General features: G+C 39.3%; 1 protein-coding gene across 1 annotated transcript in view; it reads left to right on the forward strand.

The window, feature by feature from the left end:
* Positions 1 to 6511: 6511 nt before the first annotated feature.
* IGLON5 (IgLON family member 5) overlaps positions 6512 to 16832 on the forward strand; it is a 111591-nt gene continuing 101270 nt past the window's right edge. Inside the window, exon 1 of the mRNA XM_053452575.1 lies at positions 6512 to 7038. Within this exon, the coding sequence (XP_053308550.1) occupies positions 6978 to 7038 (61 nt within the window). The 5' untranslated portion in view covers positions 6512 to 6977. The remainder of the gene's footprint in view (positions 7039 to 16832) is intronic.

Genomic DNA, 16832 nt, shown 5'->3' on the forward strand with positions numbered 1-16832 from the left:
CCATCTTGTCACCGGTCGGGATTGAGCTGTAAACGATTGGGGTGAGGCGCTCGTGCTGGAACAAAAGGGATTTTTAAGAAAAGCAATGAGACGTTTCGAGGAACCAAGAAGTCTTCACAAAGAGGACCGAGACGCGGCTCCGTCAACAAAGAAATAGGTTAATACCAGGTATGAGGAATGATTTGAGCGTGTAATAATTAACCTGATTAATGTCTATCGACTGCACTAATATAATAACAATACATCTAGGGTAGCATTCATTTGTAAAAGTAATAGATCTTGAAGGGTTAAAGTGTAATTAAAATCAAGTCCCGTAAAGTTGTGTACCGCATGTTAACACGCAACAGGTTCTTCCTTCACTAATACACGCTAACTCCAACATCCTGGGATGGTTTCCTAGCTTGGTGTATTCTGTCAGACTAGGCCTAAGGGTGCTCCTTTGGGACAGTCAAGGAATTAATCAGATAATCGGATCGATTTCCTGACTGTTTCAAAGGATATTATAGAGCAAACATACTCGCACACACGCACAGAAGAAAAATTACATTTTAAGAATCCATAAACCAACATTTTGGCCATGAATGGCCTTCATCAGGGCTACGAAACAAGAGTAAGTAAGCCGGCTATTATTCTTTATCCTTAATTTAAGACCATTTGTGGCAAAAACATTGGTTTTAGACTCATTAAAATGTGATTTTTCAGAGTGTGCGTGCTAGTATTTTTGTTCTATTATCTCCTTTGGGACAGTCAAGGAATCGATGCGATTACCTGATGCACCTCAATGTCATGGAATTCTTCTGTTATTTTATGTACTTTTTGGTATGCTCTGCCCAACTATTCTTTTCGGGATATGATGTCATATCCAAAGGCTCAACCTCAAGGATGGCGACCCTCAAGACATGGGACAGCTCCTAACATACATAGATTGCTGCGTCCATATCTCTGTAAAGACGGATGCCTGGATTAGTAAGTAAGATCACCAAGTGAGTCTCAAACAGCTGTTATATGTAACCATTTTATTGAATCTGGTTAATCTTAATATCGTATTCAAGAGCCCTGCTTAAATACACCATAAAAGGTAACTTTAGCAAGCTTTTCTAAATTGCGATATTTGCATGCCTGTCACATCTGCATTATGCAGACTTGATCAGTATAATTTGTGATTCTCAAACTGTAAAATAAAATGTTCTGTTTTAGACTTTAATCATGTTTTTTTTACCATTCTAATAAATATTCTCAGAAGAAACCCATTTTACCTCATTTACCCTCTCCGTTGGACAGGATCAAGCCCTCGGACATCTCCACTGTGCCTATTTAGAGTGACCATTGTGTAGAGATGATCATATTTTGGGCATTTACTTTCTCACCCTTTTGTTACTAACTTAGCTAGATGGATAAACGTTGGGTGAGCATGAGGGCAAATAGGGCAGAATGTAGCTCCAAGTTGACAAGCCAATAGACCTGGGGCATGAGCAGTAGAGATGGATGGAAGCTGAACTATAGGGTTTATCATGGTCAGCTCACTATTAGGTCATTGATGGCATAAAAGGTTTTTATCGTTTGAGTGTTGGCGTATATTCTTGAATTCAATAGCCCAAAGGGTGGAAGTGGTGGTTGCCGTAGACAAGCTCTTCGTTATTATGCCAGCCTATTAGACCTTATTTCAACTAGACTTGTGCATTCGTATTCGGGCGAACATGAAAACGACCACGAAGGGTGTGTTTCTGTTGTTCAGCCTAAATACCTAACAAACGAACGTGGCGGCGGCAAGACGAAGACACACAACACGAAGAATCTTCGTGTTCGTCTTCGTCTACTGATCTCCCTGGTCCCTTGCCCATCCAGCCTACCTTATCTACGCAGCATCGCAGGGGTTATCGGGAGCGGAAATCCATAGGTTGGCTGCCAGGAGATAAAAGAGCCGTGTGAGCGATTGGTCACCTGCAGGGGCCTCCTCTGGCATCAACCACTTGGCATCAACCACAAACCCAAGAAGCTTTCTCCTCCTTGGCATGTCCTTCTAGATCCAAGAACTGTTACTGCATGCTCACCATTTTGTCAAATTTAAGTACATCAGTAACTTAAACTTAAATAAACACTTTCATACCCAGGGCTTATCCTTAAACGTTAACTCAAAATACCTCCCTGATGCCTTCAAGACACGGCCAACAAAAAAAATTCTTATTAGCTTACTTTTTCTAGCACAGTCAATAAATAAATAGAACGCGGTCTGATCCTTCTAATCAAATGCATTTTAAAGTGCATTAAAAAATGAGCTTGTTACTCCTCGGGTGTAAATTGCAAAAGAACAGCAAATTACCCAAACAGACCATAAACTAGAGTGACAGAAACATCGTATATTAGGCGAGAAACTGTCACACAAAAATGAACTCTGTCCCTCCGCTAAACGGCTGAAAAATATACGTCAGCTCAGTGTTATTTTTCCGAGCCGTGTATATATTTGCGGCATCAGCTCCAGAAATTGGCGTTCAAAGCTGTGTGATTGTGGTTCGTCCCTGTCCTTGGTATAAGAGAGATCTTTACTGTCAGACCGGCCTACACATTGTGCTTTTTACGTTCAGAAAAAAAAAAGTTATTAAATGCCTTTGGTAGATGAAAAAAAATTCCTTGAATACAATGGAGTACTTTGGCCGAGAGGCCCTGGGCAGTGACCCAGCCACCCAGACCTCCGCGGCCTCCGTCCATTATACTGAGGGCCGTCATATCTATGCTTTAGCTGTGGCAGCTGTGCTAGTAAGACACAGTCCGCCATTTTGTATATGGACCAGTTACAAGAGGGATCTCCGATCTCCTCAACCGGCCAATGTAGCAATGATCGCCCAATATTGGCGTCCAATGAAGCGTTACAAAACTGGAGCATAATGTTATCATCTTTTCATTATATTGTACCAACGATCCCTGCAGAATTTCTTACAGTCCCTACATTCAAAGGGTCTGACGGCCTAAGATGAAGTGATACAGAGGGCCTGGCGAGCAATCTTAATATTTGTACATATCCCTTTTATTTCTGTTACCTAAACCTAGTAGCCATATGCTCTAAATATTAGAGGCATTATGGGAGGGGCTTAGACAGGATGTCCATTTTAGCCACTCCCATTTGCCACTCGGGGCAAGTTAGATTTAAATCCAACACCTACTTTATGCCCCTTGTGGGAAAATGTGAACCACGAAAATGAAAAGGGTTAAAAAATCACCTTTTTTCCAGCAGTACATATTGGATTTTCCATCAAGAGATAGTGTCGAGCCATGTAACCACCTGTCCGGCATGTTTAACTCCTGCTTAATAATTTACTACGTATTTAAAAGCCAGAGTTGAGAAAAGCCAACAAGATGTTTATCACGGAACATTTAAGGCCCATATCGGCACTCAGACAACTCTCCAGAACGCCTCTAATGTTGTCTTACATGATATACGGCGCTTTCTTTATGGAAAATCATCGCGGAGAGGGCTGAAGTAATGCTAGATGTGAGAGGAGCTCTATAGTCCATGCTATCAGTAAAACCTAATTACGAGACGAGGCCTAGGGAGAGAAAAAAAAACCCACGTTGTTCTTCCAACGGTGACGTGATGAATGAAGGAAATAAATCTCTTTTTAATCTATGAGGTCATCAAAATAGTGACTTAGTTATTCTGATTTTAAAGTCAGAAGGGGACGCTGGTGAAGATCTAATTACTAGATCCCCAGACTCTTCTTTATTCTACTAATATTTTGAAAGCATAGGAGCACAAGGGTAATTGTGGATATGAACACACACACAAGGCCACAAACCACTTTGAGGAACGCATCCGACATGGGGGTTACCAGTTGGAGGTTTAAGGTCTAAGAGAATCTCCTACATTTTGAATTCTTGATTATATCATTTTGTCCGTGGAAACCTACCCAACAGGCTGGGCAACTTTTTGGGTTGATGTCTAAAAGTTGAGTAGAGTGAAAACAATTTCCACTTTTCCAAAATGGGACAGAAAGTAGCCCTGGTCTAACTAGCCGACGTACGCATCGGGAGTGCGAACACTAGAGATCTCATGGCCGCTCTATGTTTCAGAATATCGAAACGCAAAACGCAATGTGAGTGGAAACTGGAGACCCTTCCACCCATAGCAGATTACTTAAGGTGCAGACAACTTCTTTGTACTCAATAAAATTATCCAAGTCAACACCATATCATTGGTCAGCTTGACCAATTGGGTCAATGTCAATGTGTATTACGAATGATTCAATCTCTAGATACTTGAGCATTCTTATTTTATGTGCTGGAGAAGATAACCATAAGAAACGTCGGTCAACCAACCATAAATCCATGTCCAATAAGATGGTCAAACATAAAAAGCAATATGGTGGAAAGATATCTGTAAATAAACTACAGAGTTGAATGTAAGTGGGTATTTTCTCTAGGCTCCCACCCGTTTTAAATACAGGCAATAAAAATCTACTTATTTTGTAACAATAGGCAAATTATGATCGTTTTCACTGTTGGTCACTTTTCCCTACGCTTTATCTTGTGAATATTTCATTCCATTGATTGTATTATATTAGCACTCATTCAATATAATCTTATTTACGTTTAGCAGCGAGTTCCTTCCCAAACATTCTAGAGAACATTTTTAAGAGAGACGAATTTGTTTTAAATATTTGAAAAAGAAAAAAAAAACACGGTAAGCATTTAATAGAGTAGAAAACTATTTGTAACGTCAATGGTTTAAATCCCATTTTTATCAGGTTACTAGAAGCGTATTGACTTTCTTTGTGGATTTCTTTAAGCCTGAACGGAAACTCGTAAACTGATAATGGAACTTGTGATTTCACCCTAAAAAAAAAAAAACTGCTCTGTCTTCCCCCGGATTGGCCATCGTAAAAATATCCACTATAAAAAAAAAAAAAATGCATAATTATTTATTAATTAATTTGAATAGTTTTTATTCAAACATCAATGTACTTATTATTAAAAGTATACATTGCATTTAACATTAAATATAACATTATTTAGACAAAATAAAAGGTCAGAGGCTTAGAGGTTATGTAAGAAAGTTTTACTTTACTGAGAGGGTGGTAAATGGGTGGAACAGCCTCCCAGCAGAGGTGGTATAGGCTGATACAGTTAAGGAATTCAAACATGCATGGGATAGGCATATGCCTCCGGAATCTATGATCAGAGGAGATCTCTTGGACCATTTTCCTGGAAAGATCCCAGGAATAATAATCTGCTAATAACAGGAAAACTATCACCTAGGGTATTTAATAAAATGAAATTCATGTAATGTATTCGCATTGCCATCGCTCTTAAAACCGGTTTAATAATTGGTCCAGAAGAGAGAATGGGTGAGAAATATCTACTTTAATCAGCATTAGCATAATCACTTATAAGATGAAACCATTGTAACAACCCAACAACAAAAAAAGGAAAATAGAAAATATTTTTTTTACAATTTATTTTTTAATACTAAAAATTTAAATATTAACACATTGTGCCAGTTATACGTAAAGTTTAATTAGTGTAAAGTTTTACTAGTGTAAAGTTTTATTAGTGTAAAGTTTTATTAGTGTAAAGTTTTTTATTAGTGTAAAGTTTCACTAGTGTAAAGTTTTATTAGTGTAAAGTTTCACTAGTGTAAAGTTTTACTAGTGTAAAGTTTCACTAGTGTAAAGTTTTTTATTAGTGTAAAGTTTCACTAGTGTAAAGTTTTTATTAGTGTAAAGTTCCACTAGTGTAAAGTTTTATTAGTGTAAAGTTTCACTAGTGTAAAGTTTTTTATTAGTGTAAAGTTTCACTAGTGTAAAGTTTTTTATTAGTGTAAGGTTTCACTAGTGTAAAGTTTTTATTAGTGTAAAGTTCCACTAGTGTAAAGTTTTATTAGTGTAAAGTTTCACTAGTGTAAAGTTTGTTTTCTTAAATAATGAAATCATTTTAAATTCTGGTAATATATATATAAACTGTGCTTATGGGACGTTTTATATATTATAGGTAAAATGTACACACACAAAAATGCGATGGGTCACTTCTGCAGTAGTTTTATTTTTTTCGGATTAAAACAAAAGCTGACGTTCCTTCAAGCAGTGTAGCGAAAACATGAAGTTATGGAAATGTCACATTCTATATGCAGAATGATCTTTAAACACATGGCGTATCCAGAATTGATGGGGTCCAAAAAAAAATAGCTTCTTCTTTTCTGTCGCAAGCACAGGAGGGAGCCGGAGGTAGATATCAAGTGAGCAAATGAGAAAAGGGCGAGAGAGAGAGAGAGAGAGAGAGAGAGAGAGAGAGAGCTGTAAGGGGGGCAGCATCTATACAGAAATGCTGCAGTAACAAAAGCCTTCTGGATAAATCAACCATGAGCATCAGAAAACCCACCAACCCATACACCCCCCACCAACCGAAAACCTCAACACCCTTTCATTGGCTCCCTGGCCTGTCATTTGAAAGACAGGCCCCTGCCCAATGGCAGTCCTGATTGGTCTCAAACTGCTGCCTATCATATCCCATCTGTCAGAAGCCCCATATGGTTTGCAGAAGGAGAGGAAAGTGTGTGTGTGCGTCTGTTTGTATGTGTGTGTTAAAGGGGGGTGAAAGGGGAAGAAGAGAAGGAGGGGGGTATTAAGAAGGTACCAAAAAAAAATAGCAGAGGCAGAGACGTGGGGAAAAAAAAGAGAGAGATAGAGGAGGAGAAGGAGAAGGAGAGGGGGAGCTTGATAGATTCCCATCCAGAATTCCTTCTATTTTCCATCCATTCCGACACGGTGCCTCTTCACTCATCATCATCTCTCTCGTTTTCCCATCGCTGAGAAAGAAGAGTGTACGGAGAAAATACAGGAAGGCGGGAGGGAGGGGGGAAAGGGTTAACTATTAAAGAGATTTAAAAAAAAAAAAGGATAAGAAGAGGAAAAAAAAAAAGAAAAGAGAAAAAAAAACAAGGATCAGAAGATCGTCCGGGGAGACGGAAAAGGAAATAATTTTTAAAAATGAACGTGCCACTTCAGCGGGTGAGCCTGGCCAGTATGGTCATCGTGATGCTGACACAAGGTACCGGAATGTTTCTTAACGCTATCGATACAATGTATTAGATGAGTAAGCCTCTCGACGAAGGGCCGGTCTTTTGCTGTAGCCTTCCCTGCGTGCGATGGTACTTGGTGGCATTCTCAAGTCCGTAAAGGGTCTATGGAGGTGGAGGTGAACGCCATTTAACCCTTACAAGGCTAATGGTGTGCGCAGAGTGTTAAATAACCCCTGGCTATCAGAGAGAGGGTTGAATATCTGAACAAACCCCAAAGAAGCCACCATTTCCATTCATGAAAAGGTCCGCTTCGGGAGAGGTGGAAATTTTTGGAATTTTGGTTATTTATCTTGTTGTTTTACGGTGGAAGTTAAAAAGTGCGAGGAGGGACAGAAACCCAGACATACTTACCTCTATGGGATTGCATGGGTTTTTATGTAAGTTTAAGCGCACCTGTCCAAGGGTGTCCTCTGTGTTAGAGTTTTTGGGGGGTTATGGGGGGGTGTTAGGGAAGAGAGGGGTTAATAAGACACTTTTAAGGCTTCTAGCAAATGAAGAACATACTTCAAATGGGAGAACGCACTAAAGTTCTTTGCGAATCAATCATAATGATTTTCATGATTCCGTCGTACTTCCTCCAGTTATGTGATTTCTTTATGAGGTCTTTTGATTGATGCTCTAAGGTTTTTTGGACAGCTCCCTTCCATCCTGTAGGAGTTGGAAAAAGATTGCCGGGTGTGAGAGGTTAATGCAAATACATGTATAAAGGACATGGGGGGGCAGGCTTTACAATTAGTGACAAAACCCCCCCCCCCCTTCGGTGACATTTTCATTACCCCTCTCCTACTGTTTCTATGCACTGCAGAGCTGTCACTGGGAATGTATGAGTTAATTTACGAAGCGGAATGGATCTCCCAGGAAATTAGGTTGTTGAATCAATAAGGGGGGGGGGATCTACTCAGAGAGCCTGGTGATGACCTTTGATCCCGCACCAGGACCCTCGCTCACTGTATCAGAATTCTCCTGGTCTGTGCTCCTGCAGCTGTGTGCAGAACCTGCTGGGTAGAACATCTGTTCCAGACAAAGCTGTTTAAAAGCTGGAATCTTTAATGTATGCTTTACCCTCCACATACATGTACTTGGCACCCCCCCCACACACACACACTATACATATATATATATATATATAAAGATATATAATGTCCCAGCGTTATTCCATCATACAGACACCTTTATAAACTTATATACCTTTATATCCATTAAATAAAGAATTATTTATCTATTAAGGACATAACAAACTGTATTTATTGTTATTCTATAAGTTACTATATAACTGCTTATTTTTTTAAAATATTTATATATATATATATTTTTGGCAAAAATATAAATCATTTTTAAATTTTTTTAAATATATCTTTCAATATAAATTGAACAATTAATACATAATCATTTATTTTTAAATATACATTATAATTTCAATATTTTTTCTGGTGAGTTGTAAAATCTAGCTCGCCTCCTTTCTCTCTACCGACCCCCCCCTCCCCCCGGCATCTGACGGCTGCCACCGTCATCATCCTCAGTCGGAATGCAGATGATGGAAGTTTTTTTCCCCCCAAAATCCAATGAATTTGAAATGAGAAATATTGTTTAACCCCTTCCTTACTGCTCACCGCTATTGTGAGGAAATTAAATCACTAGATTGACCTTCTCACTATATGCTCTAGATTGTAAGCTCCTTTGAGCAGGGCCCTTCTCAACTGGTTAGTCAAATTGTTATGTTATATACTACTTGTTATGTCCAGTCCACCTATTGTACAGCGCTACAGAATTTGATGGCGCTATATAAAACAATAAATAATAATAATATGCCCCAGCGGGGGGGGGTCAGTTTCGCATGCTCACTGCACTTTTTTGTTTCTTTTCTGCTTTTTTTTTTTGCTGCAAAAGTCAGAAATCTGATTTCGTTTTAACTCTTTGTTTACTGCAATGTCTTTCCTGCAAAAATTAACCCATTTGCCCTTTTGCCGGGGCACACGGAGCGCGCGGTAGCTTCCAGTTTTGAAAGTGGAGACTTTTTTAACTCTGTAATATTATCTTTGAGAAGACATATAGGGAAGACGTCCCATCCTTCATCAGGAATAGTCAACATCTGTGATCACGGAAGCGTTAAAAACTGTCAGGCTGAGAGTGATGGAGGTGGCATGCGTGAGATGACAGACACATCATTACTGAACGCTTAAGCCTGTAATATCCTATTATTCTGTACCGTCGACTCACACTCTTTTCAGTTTTTTGGTTATGAAATGGTTAATTTTATTTCAATATTCAATATAATAATAAGAGGAGTCTATCCAGATAAAATGTAACCATTATCTTCCTGTCTTGTCCATGAAATTCTATGGAACCTATTCACTAAACGGAGCATTGACATGTGAATAGTGGTTTTAACCCTTTAACATCACTCTACATTATTAACCCCAGCTAGCTTCAGATTTTAGTCTCCACACCCATTGAATTATACATTATCCAGGGCCAGCTCATATCTTCTTGCTGGAGAAACCAGTGTTGACCCTTTATAACGAAAAGTGAAGTTGAACCCACAACCCCCCCTTTAGTGAATAGACTACTCCGTGTATTAGGGAATTGTGATACATTCTAATACAACATCAGGTATACATCACTAATTACGACAGGGTCATGGTAAACATGAAACCGTGGAGGCCTATGTAACGTTTGCCGGGTTTCCGTATTTTCTTTTAATCCGCCTTGTACTTGTAGCGAGTTCAGTCCTTGGAGTTTGACCCGCACTCTCGGATCCATACTCCGGTATATTTTCAGGGTCTAAAACCCTTTAACTTTCATGTTCTTCCCTGATTTCATGGCCCATGCGTCGTCCAGCATCCCCCTTTGCTACTACAACCCAGGTATCCCCATACGCTCCGAAACTGGTGTTTCTGGTGGGATTTGCTTGAAAGGCACGGTAACTTAGTATTAATAAGAATGTTTGTGACGAGTTATTAGAATGTCGCTGCTTTTACTATAACACCCTACAAGCAGTGTCGACGTGCTTCAGTGGTGAAATAATCATCTATTGCTATCTATCGGAGATGCAGGAGATCTCTTATTAAAGAATTCTGTTGGTTATTGACACAAATTGATAATGACATCATATCCTGGCTCCAAAATGAGGCACAGACCATCTGCTTTTCTCTACCAAGCACTAGTGATAAAGATCCTAAGGGGTGCAAACTCACAAGGAACACTTGACCACACGTGATCTATGGTCACCAAAAAAGTATGACTATAAAGCAACTTAGTCCATTGCTTTGAAGGCCAATAGAATGTCCATAAACGCTACGGACTACGTCATTGTGCAATCGTAAAGCTCGATAATAAAGGCAATTCTTAAACAAGAAATGTTATATTTCACTTACATATCTTCTACATACTAATTAATTACATATTAATTATCTGTATGGCTCTTAAAACATTGCCCCCTACTATAGCAAATGTTGGAAAAGGGTCTTCTACCATCTTTCCACTGGGGCAATGGGGTTCATCATGATTGTACGGACTATAATATGAAGAATTAGCATTCTTGGAAAGAGTGGAAGCATTTAGTGGAAATATGTTTACTTATCCTTAAAAAGTCAAAAAGGAAAATATCCAAAGTCTTAAATTTGTTTATATTGTAAAGATCAAAAGTGGTCCTATACCTATACGATGGATGGAATCCTGGCATTGAATATATTCACTTAACTATTCAACAGGGGTTCCTTTAGGTAAATGTAGTGTAAGAAATACCCAATTAATTTAATTATTTTTATTTATTTTTTATAAAATCCCCCCCACTTCTATCCCGAAAACCCCCATTTTTTATGTTATTTTCTTTTTGCAGTTTCTGTTTATTTGGTATCCCAGTCTTTAATATTTTCTACGCCCCTGCATTCATTAAAAAATTATCTTAAGTAGGAAGAAAAAAAAAAATTCAACTCAAGCTGGTTTGCGGTAGTGGAGGAATTAAGATCGTAACGCTGCATTTTATATTATTTTGGTGCTTTTCTAAATAATGTACAGAAATAATAAAAATAATCATAACAATTACAGTGTGATATAGAGAGTGGTTGGCGCCCAGAATGTGCCAGTGTTCCGTGTTGATCTGTCGTTAAGCCGCAGTTCATGTGCGGATTACTGCATCCATTTATCCCGGGAAAGGAATTTGAAGGTAGAATATTGGTATCATGCTGCAATCCCGCATAAACTGCTGTTTATTTAAATGCCCGTTAAAACGGGGTAGTGTTTCAATAACCTTTTTCACGCTTGATGCAGGTTTTGTATTGTTCTAAAGAACAGACAAAATTGCATTAATATTTTGTGATGACATCATCATGGAACTTTCTTCATGAACGCAGGTCATCGAACGCTGAATAATGGCAGTAGATGACATGTTTAAGTCTTTACATCATCAAATGGGCAGACAAGATGGACCAATGGGTCTGATCTCCTGGCCAATTCTATGTTTTTGATGGATGGAGGGAAGGGTAGAGGGTCTGATCTGCTGGCCAATTTCTATGTTTGTGATGGATGGAGGGAAGGGTAGAGCCCATTAAAAGGCCGAGTGTCTTGTTATGATGGAGGAAGGGTGCACAAGGCCAACTGGGGTTGAATGGGGGAAGAAGAAAGGCAAGTGGACAAGGAGGAGGACAGAGAGGTAGAACTGGGGACAAGATATGAAAACTCTTGTGAAATGTGGTGGAATGCTGGAAGAGCAAAACGGCCAGGACTGGTGCCATAATGGAAGAGGTGGACAAGGCCAACTGGGGTTGGATGGCAGAGGAATAGAGGCAGATGGACAATTAGGAGGACAGAGGGGTAGAACAGGGACAAGATGTGCGACAACTGTTGTGAAAGTTGGTGGAATGAGGGAATAAAACAACCCGGAGTGGTGCCATGATGAAAGCCAGGTGGATTAGGATGAAGACAGAGAGGTAGAAGTCAGCAAGCAATGTAGGATAACGGATGTGGAAAGATAGAAGAACAACAAGGGTTAGAAGTATTACCAAGATGGGTAGAGTATCAGGGGTCACTGAAAAAAAGGGTCCAAAAGGAAAACACTTTTGGAATACAGAAAAGATTTGGAACCTTAGGGTGGTCGGGAGAAATGGAGAGCAGGACAGTAGTAGGAACAGTGGGTAATTTGGGGTAAAGACTAGAAGATACCATTTATAAGGGAGTCTGGGAAATGGTAGACAATAGTTAAGGAGAAACACTTAAGGTGCTAAAAAGAGAGGCAAATCATTAAGATAGTGGAGATCTGAACTTATTCTTACACAAAAGGACAGGCTCGATGAGTTACTTTATTTGTGGATGTGCGCTGTTTAGGGGATATGATTTCTCCGGCAGACGTGTTTTGTTGTTGTTGCCAAGTTATGAGCTGTTTTAGTGTGGCTCTTAGCTCATATTAGGTTTTTTTCTGATTCTAGCACTGACCCAATATATATATCTCTGGCTAGCTAGCTTCCCGAGCGTGTCATTTAGTTCAATTTACACTCTTGTGGATATCCCCCCTGTTTCTCTTACATATAACTCAGAGCTGCCTCACATATCAAAACCTGGCAACCTGTCGTTTTTATTGCACTTTGCTGATGGAACCGCGAGTAGGAACCACTAGCCATGGTAAAGAGATAACAAGTCAGCTGAGCACTTTGCCAGTTGAAGAAGCAGGGAACAGCGGGGAGGCAGGTGACTCACGGAGCTGTCATCTCCCACTAATTATCCGACATCCTCTCTGGAGTTTGATTCTCCGGCTCCACTGATCTCAACAACCTCCTTTTTTTCCCTGGACCTACTGTGGGACGTGATACATTAGGGACAGCATTTGAATTTTAGTTTGGAGCCCCCATTGCTGATTTTCCACCATGACCCGTACACTCTGATGGTTGCCCTTGGTCGTCTAGCACTAGACAAGATAGGTACAAGCTTCCTCAATGAAGACCACTCTCAGCAGGTCGCCATGTTTCTAGGGTATCTGGAAGTATCTTATGATGTCATACTTTTACTCTTACCACATAGCGATACATGTATATCCCTGCCAACTGGAGCAGGAGTCATGTAGATGAAACAAGTTACCTCTAATGTTCCACTACAGTTAAAGGATTACATACTTACCCAACCTACTGGTCATCCATGGGATAGTCGCAAAGCTAGATGCCACCTAGAGCGGGCCTAACATTTCAAGCAGCCTTAGACCATTTTCTCCTTTCCAAAATGTATATTCCAGCCCCTTCCAAGAAGGAGTGAGGTAATAGGGCAGGTTAGAGAGTATTCAAGGAGGCTGTTATGCCCAAACATTCTATGATAGCCCGGGCTGTATTCCGTTGCACGCTTGGGGCCAGGAACCCATTAAACTGATGATCTAATGCCGCTAACCCATGGATTATTCAGACAGCCCGTGGGATGGAAAGAAGAAAAAAACCCTTGAGAGGTATTAAGGATGTCATTAACATTTTAACTCTTTGTAGCTAAAAGTGTCAGTGTCTCTAATACCGAAACAGTCATCATAATAGATTTTAACGTCTTGCAATTTCATTATTAAATGAATTATGTACACTCTAGATTGTTTGAAATCCAGGATCTTTTATGCATTTTATATATATATAAATCTATAATGTCCATGTCATTTCCAGTCATTTTATAAATATCACCAAAATTAAAAAAAATATTTGCTGTATTATTATTATTATTATTATTATTTATTATTGTTTGGTATTATTTGATTATTTTGGTATTTTTCTGCTCTTGCTATGAACTGGCACAATCGTCGGGCACAATCGTCGGGCACAATACACATTTTTTCCAGAAAATATTTATATATTTTTTTTTCCAGAATGCACAATATTACCAACTGGGAAAATAATTGGTGCGCATGCAAAGTAAGGGGAAATATCACAAATCAGTTCATACTGTGAGAATTTTACGCTTTATTGATTTTTTTTCTCCAATTGAAGTGGTTTACTGTAGAGAGAGGGGGCAGAAAATTGGCTAAAATGTATGGGGGGGGGAACAACCCAAAAACATGAAATACCATTTTTGGATCATATCAGCAGGACAGCTTGCTAAGGACAATTCCCCATATGGAGGCAATCTCACCTTATTCGAAATAGATTAAAACTTGCCTTTATCCTAAAAATTATTCAGGCAAATCTTTTTGTTTTGTTTGTAATCGCATTTAATTTTGAAAATCTGTTTTTGTTTTTTCAATAATTGTTCCGTTGGCCTCTAAGGATGGGGTACGGAGGAGTTCTCCTGGGATCGGAAGGGTTAAAAATCCCGGTCTGTTTACCAGCTCTGTTGCCCTTTTCTTTTTTTGCATCTCGGAGGGGAGCGTTTTGCTTAATCATGCGATTTCCATAGTCCCTGAAACGTCCCTTTTGCCAGAGGCCTCATTGTCTGTTGACTTGATGTCTCCTGAGCTGCGTTGTCCTTGAAGTGTCAGATGTCACTTTAATTGTTCCGCTACAGAATTAACATTGTTTTACTTACAAACGTAGAACCTGGCCGCCGAGAGAGAAACCCCTCGCACCCCCATTCTATGCCTGGAAAGCATAGTTCTTGCTATTGATTTCTTCTTCAGTCTCCGCTGCCTCTTCTGATGGATGAATGTTCCATGTATCCACTTCCATTTCTGTGTATCTGTAGGTTGCACAAGGTCATCTTTTCAGATGACCAGGTGTCATGGATGATGAATATATACTTGACCTTTTTTGGATAATTAGCTAATGTATATCCAAAAAAATCTATATCTTCCTTAATTTCATTGGGTTAGAGTGGGGAGGGCATTTTTAAAAGCTTTGACCGTAGCCCATGTTGGGATTACTGGCTCCTCTTAAAGGCATTTAACAAAGTACAGGAGGAAAGTTTACGGTACTTTAATAGAGGAGAAAAGTTACAACAAGAGAGCAGAATCTAACACTAGAGGGTCAATGGAAGATGGATAAGTGGAATGGTCTCCCAGCAGAAGTGGTAGAGGGTAATACAATGAGGGAATTGAAACCTGCATCAATAATTAATAACATCTAATGGAACTTTCCAGTTTTCTGCACCATAGAAATGACAGAAGGTACTTTTTCACCCAATATAAGTCCTGCATGGTCAACAAAGACTTTCTTTTCTAAATGTTTTAAAGAAATAACACACCTTGTGAAATCTTCTGTGATCTTTTGTGATATATTTTAGATCGTACTGTTATTATTGTTATTATTATTATATATTTATTATTATTACTATTATATTATTATTATCATTCTTATATATTATTTTATATTTATTATTATTACTATTATATATTATTATTATTATTACTATTATATACGATTTATTATTATTATTTAATAATAATAACTAATACTTTCCAATTATACTATCAGTAAAAATCTGAACATTTTGGATCATGTGAGTGAATTCCATAGAAACACAAAAAAAAACTATTCAGTCTTGAACAAAGGTGTTTGGATTCTTCCTCCATAAATTGACTATAATTCCCATGATCATCCACTAACTAACAATCCACTAGAAATTCGCCAACCAAAAACAAAATCCCCCCCAAAAACCTTTTACCTAAACCAAGAAAATGACATGCAGAAGGTTGTCTGGAACGTTCCTTTCACACCTGGGGGCTTTTACCAAAAAAAAATATATTTTTATAAAAACTCAAGGGTTATGCTAAAATCATTAAAACTCAGCAAACTGCAGTTTTGATTTTTTATCCAAGTGTCTTTTGCTGAAGGGAAGATGTAGTCGCCTTAGCGTTCCGCTTCCCAAGCTCAGCACCCAGCTTGTCGCAAGCAATGAAGCTCTTGAAGTGTCGCTCGCTCGTTTTTTTCCTGTTCTCTGGAAGCTGCTAAGGTGCTGACGCCTATAATTCTCTAGAAGGAATACTGGGTTTGTGCTTTAACTACACGGCAGAGAAATCAATAGGGCAGAGGGGAGAGGGAGAGATTTGTAGGGAAACGCGCAACGAGCTGCATTGAGGTGACAGCTGTGAATTCTCTCTGCAGTGTGCGAGAAACAAGGTGAAACCTACCGTCGGTGAAACATTGTATCGGTGTGTACACACCTGCCCTTCCGCAAGAACCCTCGGAGGTTAAATGGGGGAGGCTTTGTAGGCTGATCTGCAAATTAATCTAACACCGCCATCTTATAAACAAACATAGGTGTACAGATGATCTCCAGGTCCTCCAGACCATGATGCTGACCATGAAGATCTTCTGATATTATGGAACCTCATAGGCGTATCATCTCATGATGGTTGAAGTCCATACCAGATTCAAAACCACGATCATATCAAACGAATCTGAATTTCATTTCGAGGTGGGATTCCAAAACATTCCACAATGGACATAAGTGGTTCCACACAAGTTGGATCTTGTATGGATCACAAAGTACACTTACCTATAACTGCTGAAATACTCATCGTTTTGACCCAAAGATACAGAGGGGTCTTCATCAGATAAAGCAATTAAAGCATCATGACTGGCCATACTCTCTGGCCAAACAGTCCGTAAGGGATCTTGTGCTTGCTCCATAAGGTTCTCTTATGGTTCCAACACAACATTAATAAGGTCCACCTCTCCCTCCAGGCTTGCTTGTGGTTTGTCATCCTCTATATTGAAAACATTGGTTTGGTTCCTAGTTGGTAGCCATGATCTTCAGTAACACTGTACTTTACATACCACAATGGTCTCTATGATTGATGATCTACCCATCTATTGAAGGCCAACTTGAGTGAGAAGATGGCTCCATGCCACCCAGGCCAGCTGACCCC

This window comes from Spea bombifrons, chromosome 12 (genome assembly GCF_027358695.1).
Source record: "Spea bombifrons isolate aSpeBom1 chromosome 12, aSpeBom1.2.pri, whole genome shotgun sequence".
NCBI classification, from domain to species: Eukaryota; Metazoa; Chordata; class Amphibia; order Anura; family Pelobatidae; genus Spea; species Spea bombifrons.